Source organism: Hyperolius riggenbachi, chromosome 7 (assembly GCF_040937935.1).
Source record: "Hyperolius riggenbachi isolate aHypRig1 chromosome 7, aHypRig1.pri, whole genome shotgun sequence".
In the NCBI taxonomy this organism is placed as follows: Eukaryota; Metazoa; Chordata; class Amphibia; order Anura; family Hyperoliidae; genus Hyperolius; species Hyperolius riggenbachi.
In genome coordinates, this window is record NC_090652.1 from 142,066,731 (window position 1) to 142,079,886 (window position 13,156).

Here is a 13,156-nt window from a genome sequence, read left to right on the forward strand (position 1 = left end):
ATTCCTGTTTTATATTTATCTTTAAATGTTAGTCATGCCTGGTTAAACTTGAGACTAGGAACCTTACATTCCACAATATTTGCCTCAAATATGGTTATCGAAGCAGGGCTATTATCTATTGCTCTTTGTGTTCTCTATTTGGATGCTAACTAGAGGCAGCCACTGATGTGTGATCCCTATGGGCTCGGGGCTGCCTCATTATTCATCTTTACACTTAATGGAGAGACTTGGCCTTCTATAAGGACTATTAAATGACTACGCAGTTCTATTTTAGTTATTTGATGGTTTGTGGTTCAATTTTATTATAAGGTATACGTTGTCATAGAGCATTTTTCTGTTATATCACCTTGTTCTCATATTGCCTGTTCCTTGACTCTGTGCCATGCATAGCAAGATATGTTATCTTCTTTGTCTATTTGTATCATATGAAAAATTACCTTTTCAAAACAAAAGAATCTTTAAAAAAGAAAATTATCTTCTAGGAGATAACACAGGAGAAAAAGTCAATTGCATATGGGCCACTCCCCACAGGCAATGTGAGAAATGAAGCCAGTGTTATTTCGGCAGCAAACCTGGCCCTTTGGCTCTGGCTCCTCCTATTCAGCTCTGGCAGCCGGGACACTCTCATTCCCCCAGAGTCGTTCTTCGTGGCAGGGAAGCAGGGATCAAATTCGTTCTTCTGCAGAGTGGGTGATGGCAGAAGCTCTGCAGCCTTCCCGCTCTGCTTCCCTGCCGCGACGAATGACTCGGGGGGGGGGGGGGGGGGGGGGCGTGTCCCCGGCAGCCAGAGTTGAAAAGGAGAATGGTGGGGGAGGAGCCAGAGATGAGAAGACGGCTTAATCTTTCACATTGGCTGCAGGAATTATTTCATTTATTCATCGTTAATTCCTAAAAATCATTTATGCCGCACTAGAAATTAATTCATTTCGGGAATTGGCTGCAGTGAGGCGGCCACTCCTTGTTTTGACTGGCCAGAACCCGAAGTGGCCAGACTTCGGGTTCTGGCCGTAACATATACACAAATCGAAAAAGTCTTCTGACGTGAAGGTCTAGTTCTTGTGAAACTCCCTCATAACCATTTCCTTTTACTTTCCATTTATAGTACTTGAGACAATCCACAGTAAATCACCTCTATCACTCTTTTTACAGCTGTCCTCCTGGGACCCATCAACTGCTCATTAGATTCTCTACAACTCTCATCCTCACCTCCTAGCAGACTGTGAATTTTCCATAACAGCTCTGACATCCTCACCTCTATGTCGTCAGCTCTAGAGAGATTTATATCTTCAGTGTAAAATGACACTTTTGTGGACAATTAAATAATTACTTTGCATGGAATCAAGCTTGAGCGAAACTATCTAGTGTTAAAACTCAAGGAAAATATTTTGAAAATGATGTATGAGTGGGTTTGCCGTAACTGTAATTTTAACTGTTTACTACCCCCGCCAGTGCTGCAAGCGGCAATGCCTTACATCTATCCTTTTTTTATATTAAGCATAGATGGATGGACTTTTTTTAAACATTGCTTTTTATCCAGTCTAAACATTTCCATTACTGTTTCTCTATAATTATTTAGTGTATTAGAGAGGACCAAATACAGACAATGATCTCTAAAGCAAGTAAGTGGATAAAAAGTTAATCATTTGGGTTAAACATTTTCTGCCTGTTGTGTTCAGTTAGTAATTTGTTCCGTATGCCACTGTGAGCCAGTCTAATCAGCAAGCCTAAAGCCCCATCTACATGATACGATTGTTTGTACGATTCAATTACGATTCTATTTACGATCCGATTAAATCCGCCATGTCCGATTGGGATTCGATTCAATTCGATTTGCCATTGATTTGCAATGGCAAATCAAATTGACAGGAATCCCGATCGGACATGTCGGATTTAATCGGGTCGTAAATAGAATCGTAATCTAATCGTACAAAGAATCGTATTGTGTAGATTGGGCTCTAAGATAAGCAGATTCACCGCATTGCATAGAAAATGATAATAGTAAGTTTGACCTGAAATTGTTGATCCTGTGACATAGGTAGTTTTGTGATTTAGAGCTATCCAATTATCTACCCTGTGTATTTCGGGAATCACACCATCAGGTTAGCCGAATCCTCCAGGAAAGAAGGTGTGGGGTAGTGATGGTCAATGAGATGCAAATAGTTTCCAGTTGATGCAGGATTATGCACATTTATGCAGCATGAAAAGAGACCAATCAAATTTTACCTCAGCAGGATCTGAGTTCATTTTCAAGCTGCATACATTTGCATACAAAATTAGCATAATGCTGCATCAATTCAAAATTATTTGCATCTCATTGACCATTCCTAGTGTGGGGTGCAGAAGTTTACAGATTTGAGACGTAACCTGATCTCATCAGTAGTGTTGGTGTTTGCATTCAGGACACCTGAAAACTCCAGAACACTGGAATGCTCCCACACTTCAGCACCATTTCAGTACTTGCGCTTCACGTCGCGTATAACATGCTTATCCCTTCCAGCTTTGGAAGGAGTAAATATCAAAGTCATTTGAAACATGCTGTGAAGTGCAAGCACTGAACTCCCCCTGACCCTGTCTGCTTTTTCAGAACTGAAATGGTGCTGAAGTGTGGCATTTGGGAGTATTTGGGTGTTGCAAATTAGGTATGCCAAATTTGAACACTAACACTACTCAGTAGAGTGTATTGTTAGGTCATTCTTCAGCTTCTTGCCCTTTAGCCATTCCCAGCCACACTGATAAGACGGCTTTCTTGGAATGCTGGGATTGATCCATGGATGATCAGTGTTCAAGACTCTATAAATAATTGACTTACTGTGAAGTATTGTGAATATAGGCTATACAAGACTCTATAAATAATTGACTTACTGTGAATTATTGAGAATATAGGTTCTACTGTTATAGAAAACTCCAGGATGAGGATAAAAATGCTGGAAAGCTATTCTGTGAATTATCATTTTCTTTATGGCGCAGTCTCCCCCAAACAGGGTAGAATCCACTGGCCATATAATATGATGGAGCTTTTGTGTGTGTGACTTATAAAAGAGCCTTTGGTGGTTTAACTGCGTCCTGCTGATCAACCAGATGTGCATGTGTCTGCATAACTGATGCTGTATGTCTCTTATACACTATAAATACATTATCCACTGGAATGACTGTCTAGCAACATTATGCAGCCATTTCTAGAAAAATAACTGAACAGGAAGGTAGAAGATGATATTTTTTTCTCTGTATGCATGCTGGAAACATGAAACTGTATTTTTTACACATTTCTGTGATGTTGAGAGACACAAGTTGCAGCCTATGACTCAGCGTGACCCTGAAGCTTCTAAAGCTCCCTGCAGTACATAAGCTTGTGTCCGAGGCTTCCTTCCCCACTGCTCATGCAAGGCCACAATCACTTCCAACAGCTTGGGGCACTAGATAATGAGATACCATCATTGTCTATGCTTATAATTTGCATTCTAAATGATGGCAGTAATCTGCTGGTTGGACGTCATTGGATAAACACATCCATTAACAATACCCGGAGTGACTGAAATAGAGAAAAGGAAAATATTTGTGTACCAAGGTAAGAGAAGTATCTCTGCAAATGGGAAGCTATCCACTTATGGAAAAAAATAGTATTCGAGAGAAGATTAGAGATGGCCCGAACGGTTCCCGGCGAACTTCTGTGGTTCGCGATCACAGAGAACCGCAAACTTTTCCAGAAGGTCAACTTTTACCCTCTACATCACAGTCAGCAGGCACATTGTAGCCAATCAGGCTACACTCCCTCCTGGAGCCACTCCCACCTTTATAAAAGGCAGGCACCGCCGGCCATTATACTCACTCGTGTGCCTGCAATAAGTAGAGAAGGGACAGCTGCTGCAGACAGAGCAGACTCTCATAGGGAAAGATTAGTTAGGCTCTTGTAGGCTTCTTAGCTTGCTCCTTGCTGAATCTTATTGCTAAAAAAAGCACCCCACAACAGCTCTTTTGAGAGCTAATCTTGTTCTTGTGATCTATTTGTGTGTGTGTGTATGTGTGTGTGTGTGTATCTCCCATAGACAGCCTTGCTAATTCATACTGTGTGTGCCACTGCCAGCCAGGCCCAGCACATTCAGTGACTACCTGTGGGTGTGATAGGCAGCTGCACATTGTAATACCCAGTACTGCATATACCTACCTACCTGTTGTTCACAGTGCACCCACCTACCTACGTGAGCTGAGCGCACGCAGTGTCACTGTGCCTGTCCGTTACCTGTCTGTGTGTGACAGGTGCACATTGTAATACCCATTACTGCATATACCTACCTACTTGTTGTTCACAGTGCACCCAACTACCTACGTGAGTTGAGCGCACGCAGTGTCACTGTGCCTGTCCGCTACCTGTCTGTGTTGTTATTTTTGGTCACTACCTCAGGACGTGCATGCCATGCCTGCTGCCTTCCTTGGATGTGTGGTAGCCGTTCCTGCTCCTTTGCCCACAGCGTGCCTGCTGCCTTCCTTGGATGTGTGGTGGTGGTAGCCGTTTCTTAGGCTCACACTCCGGACCAGAATCGAATCAGGATTACCCTGCCATTACCCGTGGTCACTCGCAATGGCAGACTTGCCCTCCATAGAAGATTCTCGTTGCAGGTACTGAACAGCAAGCAGAACTAGTATTTAAAAAAATAAATGTAAGCTTTAACAATGGTAGAGAAAGAACTGTCGAAAGTTGATAAGGCAGTCAGACATTACCTGACATCACTGAGTGAGGAAGAGCAATCTTACCATGGTGCGCACCAGTCCAGCACGGCCATCACTACGCAAACAGCTGTTTGCGGTGCGTTATACAGTGAGTTTGGTGTGTCACTGTGAAGCAGTACTCTAATTCCACTCCCTGATTGTTGTATACACATGCAAGATGCTTTAAAGAGGAACTCCAGTGAAAATAATGTAATAAAGTGCTTCATTTTTACAATTATTATGTACAAATGATTTAGTCAGTGTTTGCTCATTGTAAAATCTTTCCTCTCCAAGATTCACATTCATACATGTATTACATGGTGACATTGTTACTGTGGGCAGGTTATGTAGCTGTTTCTAGCTGTTCTGGCTGTTATAGACAGCTGTAAACAGCCATTTCCTGTCTGTGAACATTGTTACATTGTGGCAGTTTGCCCGGAGTACCGCGGTACTCAGAGCTTCTCGTGGGAGGGGTTTCAGCACAAAATCAGTCACACAGCGCCCCCTGATGGTCTGTTTGTGAAAAGCATTCTATTTCTCATGTAAAAGGGGGTATCAGCTACTGATTGGGATAAAGTTCAATTCTTGGTTGGAGTTTCTCTTTAAAGCACTTTAGGCCTGCAATTTAGCATTCAATGTGATTTCTGCCCTTAAAACTCTGCTTTGCGTACAATCCAGATTTTTCCCCGTGACTTTTGGCGTCTATCCCACTCCGCCATGCCCCCCTCCAGGTGTTAGACCCTTTGAAACATCTTTTGCATCACTTTTGTGGCCAGCATAAATTTTTCTAGTTTTCAAAGTTCGCCTCCCCATTGAAGTCTATTGCGGTTCGCGAAAGTTCGTGCAAACCGAACTTTGGCAGGAGGTTCGCGAACCGAAAATCGGAGGTTCGGGCCATCTCTAGAGAAGATCCATACTTGTGATACATACTAAACAAATTTGAATTTTTTTTCCTTACTGATCTGTGTTCTTTTATATACGCTTTAAGTAAACTTCAGTTAAAGCGGATCCGAGATGAAAAATGAACTATAACAAGTAACGTTATCTATATGTCTTAACCTAAAGTTTAGATAGTTTACACAGCAAATCTAGCTGCAAACAGCTCCAACAGTTTATGATTATTTATACCCTGTGATACAATGAGGGCAGCCATTTTCTGTTTGTCACATTACACACAGGCAAACTGATAGCATCTCCAGCGCTCAGCCTGTGACAAATTCACTCCGCTCTCCTCCTCCCTACTCCCCTCTGCCGCTGAAATCTCTGGCTAGTAACCTTCTCCTCTTCCTGCCCAGACTGAGCCCCCATAAGCTCTTGCTACCTGTGCCAAGGCACTGGAGAAGCTGTGGGTGAGGCTTGTTTAGTTTATAGGGAACTAGGGTATTAAAACAAAACAGAAAAAGTATTTGGCTTGAGGAATGTCCTATAAACTATATGAAAGGAACACAATTATGCAATGAGTAAAAGTTTATCTCAGATCCACTTTAAAATGTAATTTTCTTACCAAAGTAATGTTGGGTGATTATCTTTCTGAAACTACTGATATAACCTGCTATCCTTATCAAGATTATGGCTGCATCCAAACCAAAATGGCAACATTAGTCTAAATCCTTCTTTCTGCTTCCTCTGTTTGTTGCTTGTATGACATGTTGTGCCTTTTTACCGCAGTCCTGGCTTCCCACCAGCAGTGGCCACTACTTCCTAAGCTGCACTCCTGCTGGTCAGTAAAACAGATGGATAGCACATTTCTCCAAATGCTAGCTGCATCTGTTTGTTTCTAGAAGCTGATCAGCAAATCGCTTTGGTGTCATTAATGCCTATTTTTAGCTTTTTGTTTGTTTTTTTAAGGATTTTGTTGCCTCAACTTCCTCTACAAATTAAAACAAAATAAAAACCATGAGTAAAGTTTTGTGTCAAATTTATTATAAGACATAAATGAACAGTTTGTGAATTACCAAGTCATTCATCGAAACTTTGCAGCCACTACTCATTATTCCTTATTTCCCTATTACTGGTGAGCACAGGAGCTCTTTGTCAAGCACCCTTGTTTGGTGTAGTGCTTGGTAATAGGAGCATGAGGGTTTGTAGTGCTATCTCATCACCCCAGAATTGAAACGTTCATATTAGCACCCCTGGTTAATGTGTATGGGGTCTTCTCAAACCCCTTAAACATTTGTCCCAAGTGTAAATGTTAAGGTCCAATACCTTCGGCAAGATTTCATCTGTCAAAATGACAGATGAACGATCGTTCCAACCGACATTGTTTAATTATCTTTTCAAGAAAAGCCATAAATGATGCTTACAGACCATCAATACTTGACATTGCTCGTGCATTTTAAAAAAACAGGCATGACCGATCAAATTGGATCAATTTGTTCCGTGTGTACAGATCTTTAAATGATCTCCCTGCTAAAATCTATGGAACTTCTCCCTGCATCCTTCTTTGTTTAATGATCCTATCGTTGGTAATCTTGCAGTCCATCCCTGTTCTCCGCATCCCATCTGTAAATATCTTTAGTGTAAAGGTTATGGAAATTTTGTAAGTCAGCAGTTTCTAGGGATTCACAGGGTATTATAATATTTTATTATCTGTAAATTGCATAAAGTGTTCAGGCTTCTTATCTAGAACCCGTGTCTTGCCTTGATTGCAGCCTGCCATCTTTTTTGATGGCAGCCTTCTGCTCTTCTTAATTACAGTCTGGCTCCATACTAATTGATAGAACCTTCTCCCTTTTTAGTCTGATAGAAATCTTGCATGAAGAGCCTCTGGAGGATGTCTGTTCATTTCAAGACCTTCCTCCTAACTTCCTGTTTTCAGCTGTGGCTGTTTTTTTAGCTTCAGCTAGTGCTTGTTGCGGCTTGATCTGGCTGGCATGCCTTGTTCCATCAGCTATGAACAAGGTATTTGAATAAGCACTTATAAAAAATTCCTGCCTTGGCTATTGTGCTACAAACCCCTTGACAAGTCTACAAATAGAGGCTGAGCTGATGGCAGGAAGTTATTTGAGCAGAAGAACTCAAGAGGATGGCCCACTTTCAGAGGCTCTTCAAACAAGATAGAAGACTGCAAGTAATGCAAGTGGAAGCTTTCTATCAGCCAAGAGAGGAGCAGTGCTGCAATCAACGCAAGCAGAAGGCTGCAATCAACAAGAAAGGAGCCATACACCAATAATGACTGATGAGGAAGATGGTAACTATTCTGCTTAGGAGATAGGACTAAAAACCCTTGCTTCTAATACCGAGCACTCTACTGGATCAGGGGGTTTTCCTGAAGAGCTGCTATGACCACGAGCAGTAGTGTTGTTGCTCTGGGAGGGAGGGAAAGGTTATTTTACCCCTTTTTCAAGGCCACACCTCAACTTTTGGTATAACCATAAGGTGGACACCATGCTCATTTTCTTTCCTGGCTTTCCACAGAACTGTATATATTCAGCACCATGTAAAGCTTCACAAGGTCAGCTATCTGCAGCACATAAGAAGTGTGGCTTTGTCATAACACACTGGTTCATACTTGTTATCCTCACACTTATTTGTTAAATGGGGCATGCATTGAGCTGCGGTATCCACTGGTAATGTGTGTGCAGGGTACTCCAACTTTTCCATAGTTTACAGAACTGATCCTTTGGTACATTCAAAAATATATATGACATGACCAAATTCTATTGGCCTGAAACTTATTAAATAGTATCTTTATCAAATAGTCTGTAAAAAAAATCCTGTTTGAGCTCTCCTAAATAAAAACCTGAAGGCAGGAGGCGTAATGAAGCATCACAGCTGTAAACACTTAATCCGGGAAGCAGAAAGTCTGTGTACATTTCAAAGGGACACCTGGCAACATGGGCACCAGATTTTCCTGATAGTAGAATATCAGTAATCGTAGTGATATTCTACTGTCCCTCTCTGTAACCTAAACCTCACACTATGCCTAACACTAACCTCCCCTCTACCTACACCTAGCGCTAACTAATACCAACCCAGGTGCTCGGCCATGGTATAGCACAGTGGCCACAACTCTAACATGAAGGTTGGAGACAAACCAAACCCCAGCACCCAAAGTTACCCCCCTTCCTTCCAGCACTTGCCCGTACCATAGCTGAGAGCCCATTTTTGATTGCCACTGGACCCAAATGATCCCTTGCTGCTAGAGCTGAATAGCACTCGGATATTCTAAAGCTGAGTGCCCCCCATCTTCCACTTATCCCCTATTCCTTCCTCCTCTCCTTTATTCCCTCTGGGTCCTACTCTACAAACACCTCCCATACTTTTTCACCACTTATTCCCTTTCTATGAACCCCACCCCCTTCCGTACAACTACATCTCACGCCCTCACTCACATGCCAGTAATATGCAGTAGGTATACAGTATGTAGTGTAAATCTTTGTTCATTTGTTGTGGGTAAAGAAAGTGGCAGGTGTACTTTAACTCTTAACACTACAGTGACATTATGCTAATCTTAAGGTACCTGACATTGAAAATTAACAATACACATCTACATCGAATCGTGCTGAAACACGCTGCTCTGATTAGAATGGTAATTGGATATAAAATGATTGTGCATTTTAAATACACATCCTAATAGCTCTAAATTTAAACCACCTACATGGCAATGACGCTATAAACTTTTAAAAGGAGAATGTTTTTAGCACATAAATAGCATAGCAAGCAACAGCTGTAACAATACATATATGCGTCAAAGTTGTCAAATTGCTAAAATAAATTCTAAGGCCATGTTGCTGCTGAGCAGCTGTTTTTCAGCTTGTTGCCTATCATATGGTCTCAGGGGAACATCTGCCCATTTATGGCATCTTTTCAAAATGGTAATTAATAAACTTGTGCATTTTAAATGTCATTCGGGGAGCACAGTTAAGAACTTGAATAATTTAAGACGGAAAGTTTTTCTTTCCTCTGTGATCAGTAATATAAATCAGGGAGAACTCTGGGAACAAAATCTTAGAACTGAAAATTAGGGGCATCTGGGAAAGGTTATGAAACACTAGTGGAAAGTAATTATTGGAAAAAATGAAACACTGTCAGAGAGATTTTTATGCGGAGACAAGGTGCGACTGGCTTTAAAATGACAGCCTAAAGGATGTGATGAGATTTTTCTGCTATAATCGGAGCTGTAAAAGTGCTGAATGTTTGTCGATTATCTGCAGGAAAGATTCTTCTACAAGGGAAGTCTACTTCTGTGATGTCTTCAAGAGAAGCCTTAATGGAGAGGAATAGAGCGGCTGCCATCTTTATGCCTTACAATTCCATTTGCCTGACTGTTGTAGTGCTGTTTTGCTGCCAGTACTGTGACTCGCTGATCTAGAACCGATATCCAAATCAGGTGCTCGAACTCAAGTCTGACTTTTAGTTGCTGCATGCTTGTGCCAGCTATGACTAATGCGCTAATGAATCCAAAAGATCAATGTGGCAGCCAGGCCAATGGAGTTTTTCAAGGATTATAACGACTGTATGATATACGCTACATTTTTTTTAATCAGCAACTGTAGTAAGGGAAGCATAACAATGTAATGCAAACCTACTGCTTCTAGGAACTGTGGTCGGGGTGTATCAGCAGCCTGAAAAGAAGGAGACACGAGCGGGAGCCCAGTAGTGCAATATGTTGGTGAATCAGAAGAGAAATAATGAAATAAAAATACTACTCACAAAGGAGGGTTGCATGGGGCAACTGACCACAGGAAGCAGGTGGAGACAATGAACCCGACTCTACTCTGGGTGGTCCTCACTGGGACCTGGATGCGGTTACTCTCTTAGGAAAAGAAGGGGACAGGTGTCCACCTTGGTGCACACCACCAGTGGTCTGTCACCACCCCTTGGACAAGATAAGTACGGGGGTATACTAAGCACAATTGGGGGAAAGAGGCGCCCTGATTGGATAAAAGCGTCTAAAAACAGCTTAAAAACGACAAATATGAGGTAGCTTACCTCAATGACGAAATCTCTGTAATTAAACAAAAGATTTTTTTATTTAGCACAGGCAACGCGTTTCGCGGGTTTGAGCCCGCCTCCTCAGGCCAAATGAAGAAAGTCCGTATGGCAAAGGGAGCCTCTGAGCCTCTTTTGTTTAATTACAGAGATTTCATCATTGAGGTAAGCTACCTCATATTATTTGTTGTTTTTAAGCTGTTTTTAGATGCTTTTATCCAGCCAGGGCGCCTCTTTCCCCCAATTGTGCTACTGCTTCTAGGGTCATAGGAATACAAGGGTAATATGTTGCTGTCAGTTTTAACTGAAAGGACAACTGATGTGCAGTCCAGTGTAGATGTTTCTCTATGGCTTCTTTCACACTATATGGTGGTCTCCCAATTTATAGATTGCCCACCTGAGGGGCCAATTTCTTCTAAATTGATGCTAATCTGGTATCAATTTGTAAGCAGATTGAAATGGGACCAATCAAAATGCAGACACACCTGATTTTGATCCAGTTTCATGCTTCATACAAATTCCCCCTAACTTTGCACCAACTAGGAAAAAAAACTGCAATTCTTCTCTAGTTGTGGCAAAGAAGGAAGTTGCTCTCATAGTTGAAGGCACCTTTCCATGATTTCTGGGACGGCACAAACAAAGAGGTGCTGTCTTTTGGTGCTTCTCAGTATATGGGACATAGAGTCTGAGTGACTAAAATGCACAAATCACCTCTTTCTCTTAAAAAACTTCCGAGATGACATGATGAGATAGACATCTGTATGTACAGTACCAAGCACACAAATAACTAGGCTATGTTCTTTTTAAATTACAATAACTCAGCTCTCACAATATTAGCCTAATGTTCATAAACCGGACAATAATTATATAGTGCTTCATGCAGAGCGCTTTCCGGCTAGCTGTGTTACTAGCTTAAGATTACAGTTCAATACATAAACTAATAAAACAGCGCTGCATGCAAAATGTGTGTTGAATCCATTAAATTGTATAGTCCAGGAGTATTCCCAGTAGTAATTATATTCAAATATGCACGCAACAGGTAGGTGGTCAGACGCAACCCCCCCCCCCCCCCCCCCCTTTATAGCCAGACTCACCAGATTTTGCGGCCTGACCGGGCCCATAGTTGAGTTTGGGGTATTGGCCATCCCACAGTCTCTTTGGCAGATCCGGCTTGCTGGTGTCGTGCCAATGGATAGCAACTCCAGGCTTTAGAAAGAAGCAAAGGACGCCTTAATCGCGTAAAAATATATTTGACTTTAATAAAACGTGATTAAAAAGCAAAGTAAAAACAAGTTAGGGCAAAACCTCTCATACTCTCAGTGCAAAATGTATTGAATGCTTGCTGATACAGCACGTCTAAGTATACAGCTCAAAAACTAATGTTTAGCAGCCTTCACTTATGCAGATACTGCTGCTAGTTATGTCCGTGCATAAGCAATAAACCAGGCATCCGCGTCTCTAATAGAGAAAAAAAGTACAGCTGCTCCACTCACCAATACCCAGATTGTCTCCATGTGCAAGACAGCGTTACCGCACTTGGTGATGTCGCACGCTCCCAGTACGTTGCTCCATAGCTCCATCCTACTCGTTTTGTTGCATAGCAACTCACCCCTGCTTGAAAGAGTTAAAGAGGAACTCCAGTGAAAATAATGTAGTAAAAAAAAGTGCTTCATTTTTTACCATAATTATGTATAAATGATTTAGTCAGTGTTTGCTCATTGTAAAATCTTTCCTCTCCCCGATTTACATTCTGACATTTATTACATGGTGACATATTTACTGTGGGCAGGTTATGTAGCTGCTCCTAGCTGTTTTGGCTGTTAGAGACAGCTGTAAACAGCTAATTCCTGTCTGTGAACATTGTTACATTGTGGCAGTTTGCCCAGAGTACCGCGGTACTCAGAGCTTCTTGTGGGAGGGGTTTCAGCTCAAAATCAGTCATACAGTGCCCCCTGATGGTCTGTTTGTGAAAAGCATTATATTTCTCATGTAAAAAGGGGTATCAGCTACTGATTGGGATAAAGTTCAATTCTAGGTTAAAGTTTCTCTTTAAAAATCAGGTATGAAAGTCACAGTTTCTGTCTGAGTCGCGACCGGGTCGGACTATAGCCTAGCCCTCACTGATAAGGAATTACAGTCATTAAACACTTTCCTGGCAGAAAATGGCTTCTGAGAGCAGGAAAGAGATAAAAAAAAGGGGCAATAGTTCATAGAGTTTAGCTCTGGCATACTTCAATGAATGTGTCATTGAGAAGAGGCCATGACAAAGTAAAATCTTTAGACTTAGATTTAAATATAAAATAAAACTGTAGGATAACTAAAAAAGTAATTTTAAGGAGATGGAGGATAGAGATACAATTGTTTATCTCATAATGTTTTTTTCACCTCAGATGTCCTTTAACACAGACTGCAATTTGGGGTATAGTATTTACTTTCAAATGCAACCTATTTATGACAACTGTTTTGGTTGATCATCAATTTAATCATCATACAAGTCTGGATAATCCCCCAGGAAAGC

The 13,156-nt window shown here is 41.5% G+C and overlaps 1 protein-coding gene and 1 long non-coding RNA gene across 5 annotated transcripts in view; one reads left to right on the top strand and one right to left on the bottom strand.

Annotated features, from left to right (window-relative positions):
* The window catches only part of SNX29 (sorting nexin 29), an 875,170-nt gene that overhangs the window by 802,664 nt on the left and 59,350 nt on the right, over nt 1-13,156 (top strand). The window contains exon 21 of one of the 4 annotated variants that reach the window (XM_068244703.1): nt 9,861-9,974. The exons of 2 other annotated variants lie outside the window; for them this stretch is intronic. In XM_068244703.1, the coding sequence (XP_068100804.1) occupies nt 9,861-9,930 (70 nt within the window). In that variant the 3' untranslated portion in view covers nt 9,931-9,974. Of the gene's footprint in view, nt 1-1,149; nt 1,239-9,860; nt 9,975-13,156 lie in introns of those variants that run through there. One more of the 4 variants, XM_068244704.1, reaches the window with a different exon arrangement.
* Nucleotides 1-13,156, bottom strand: part of LOC137524627 (uncharacterized) — an 84,426-nt gene that overhangs the window by 71,174 nt on the left and 96 nt on the right. The window contains exon 2 of the long non-coding RNA XR_011022744.1: nt 12,132-12,249. This is a non-coding gene — a long non-coding RNA (uncharacterized lncRNA). The remainder of the gene's footprint in view (nt 1-12,131; nt 12,250-13,156) is intronic.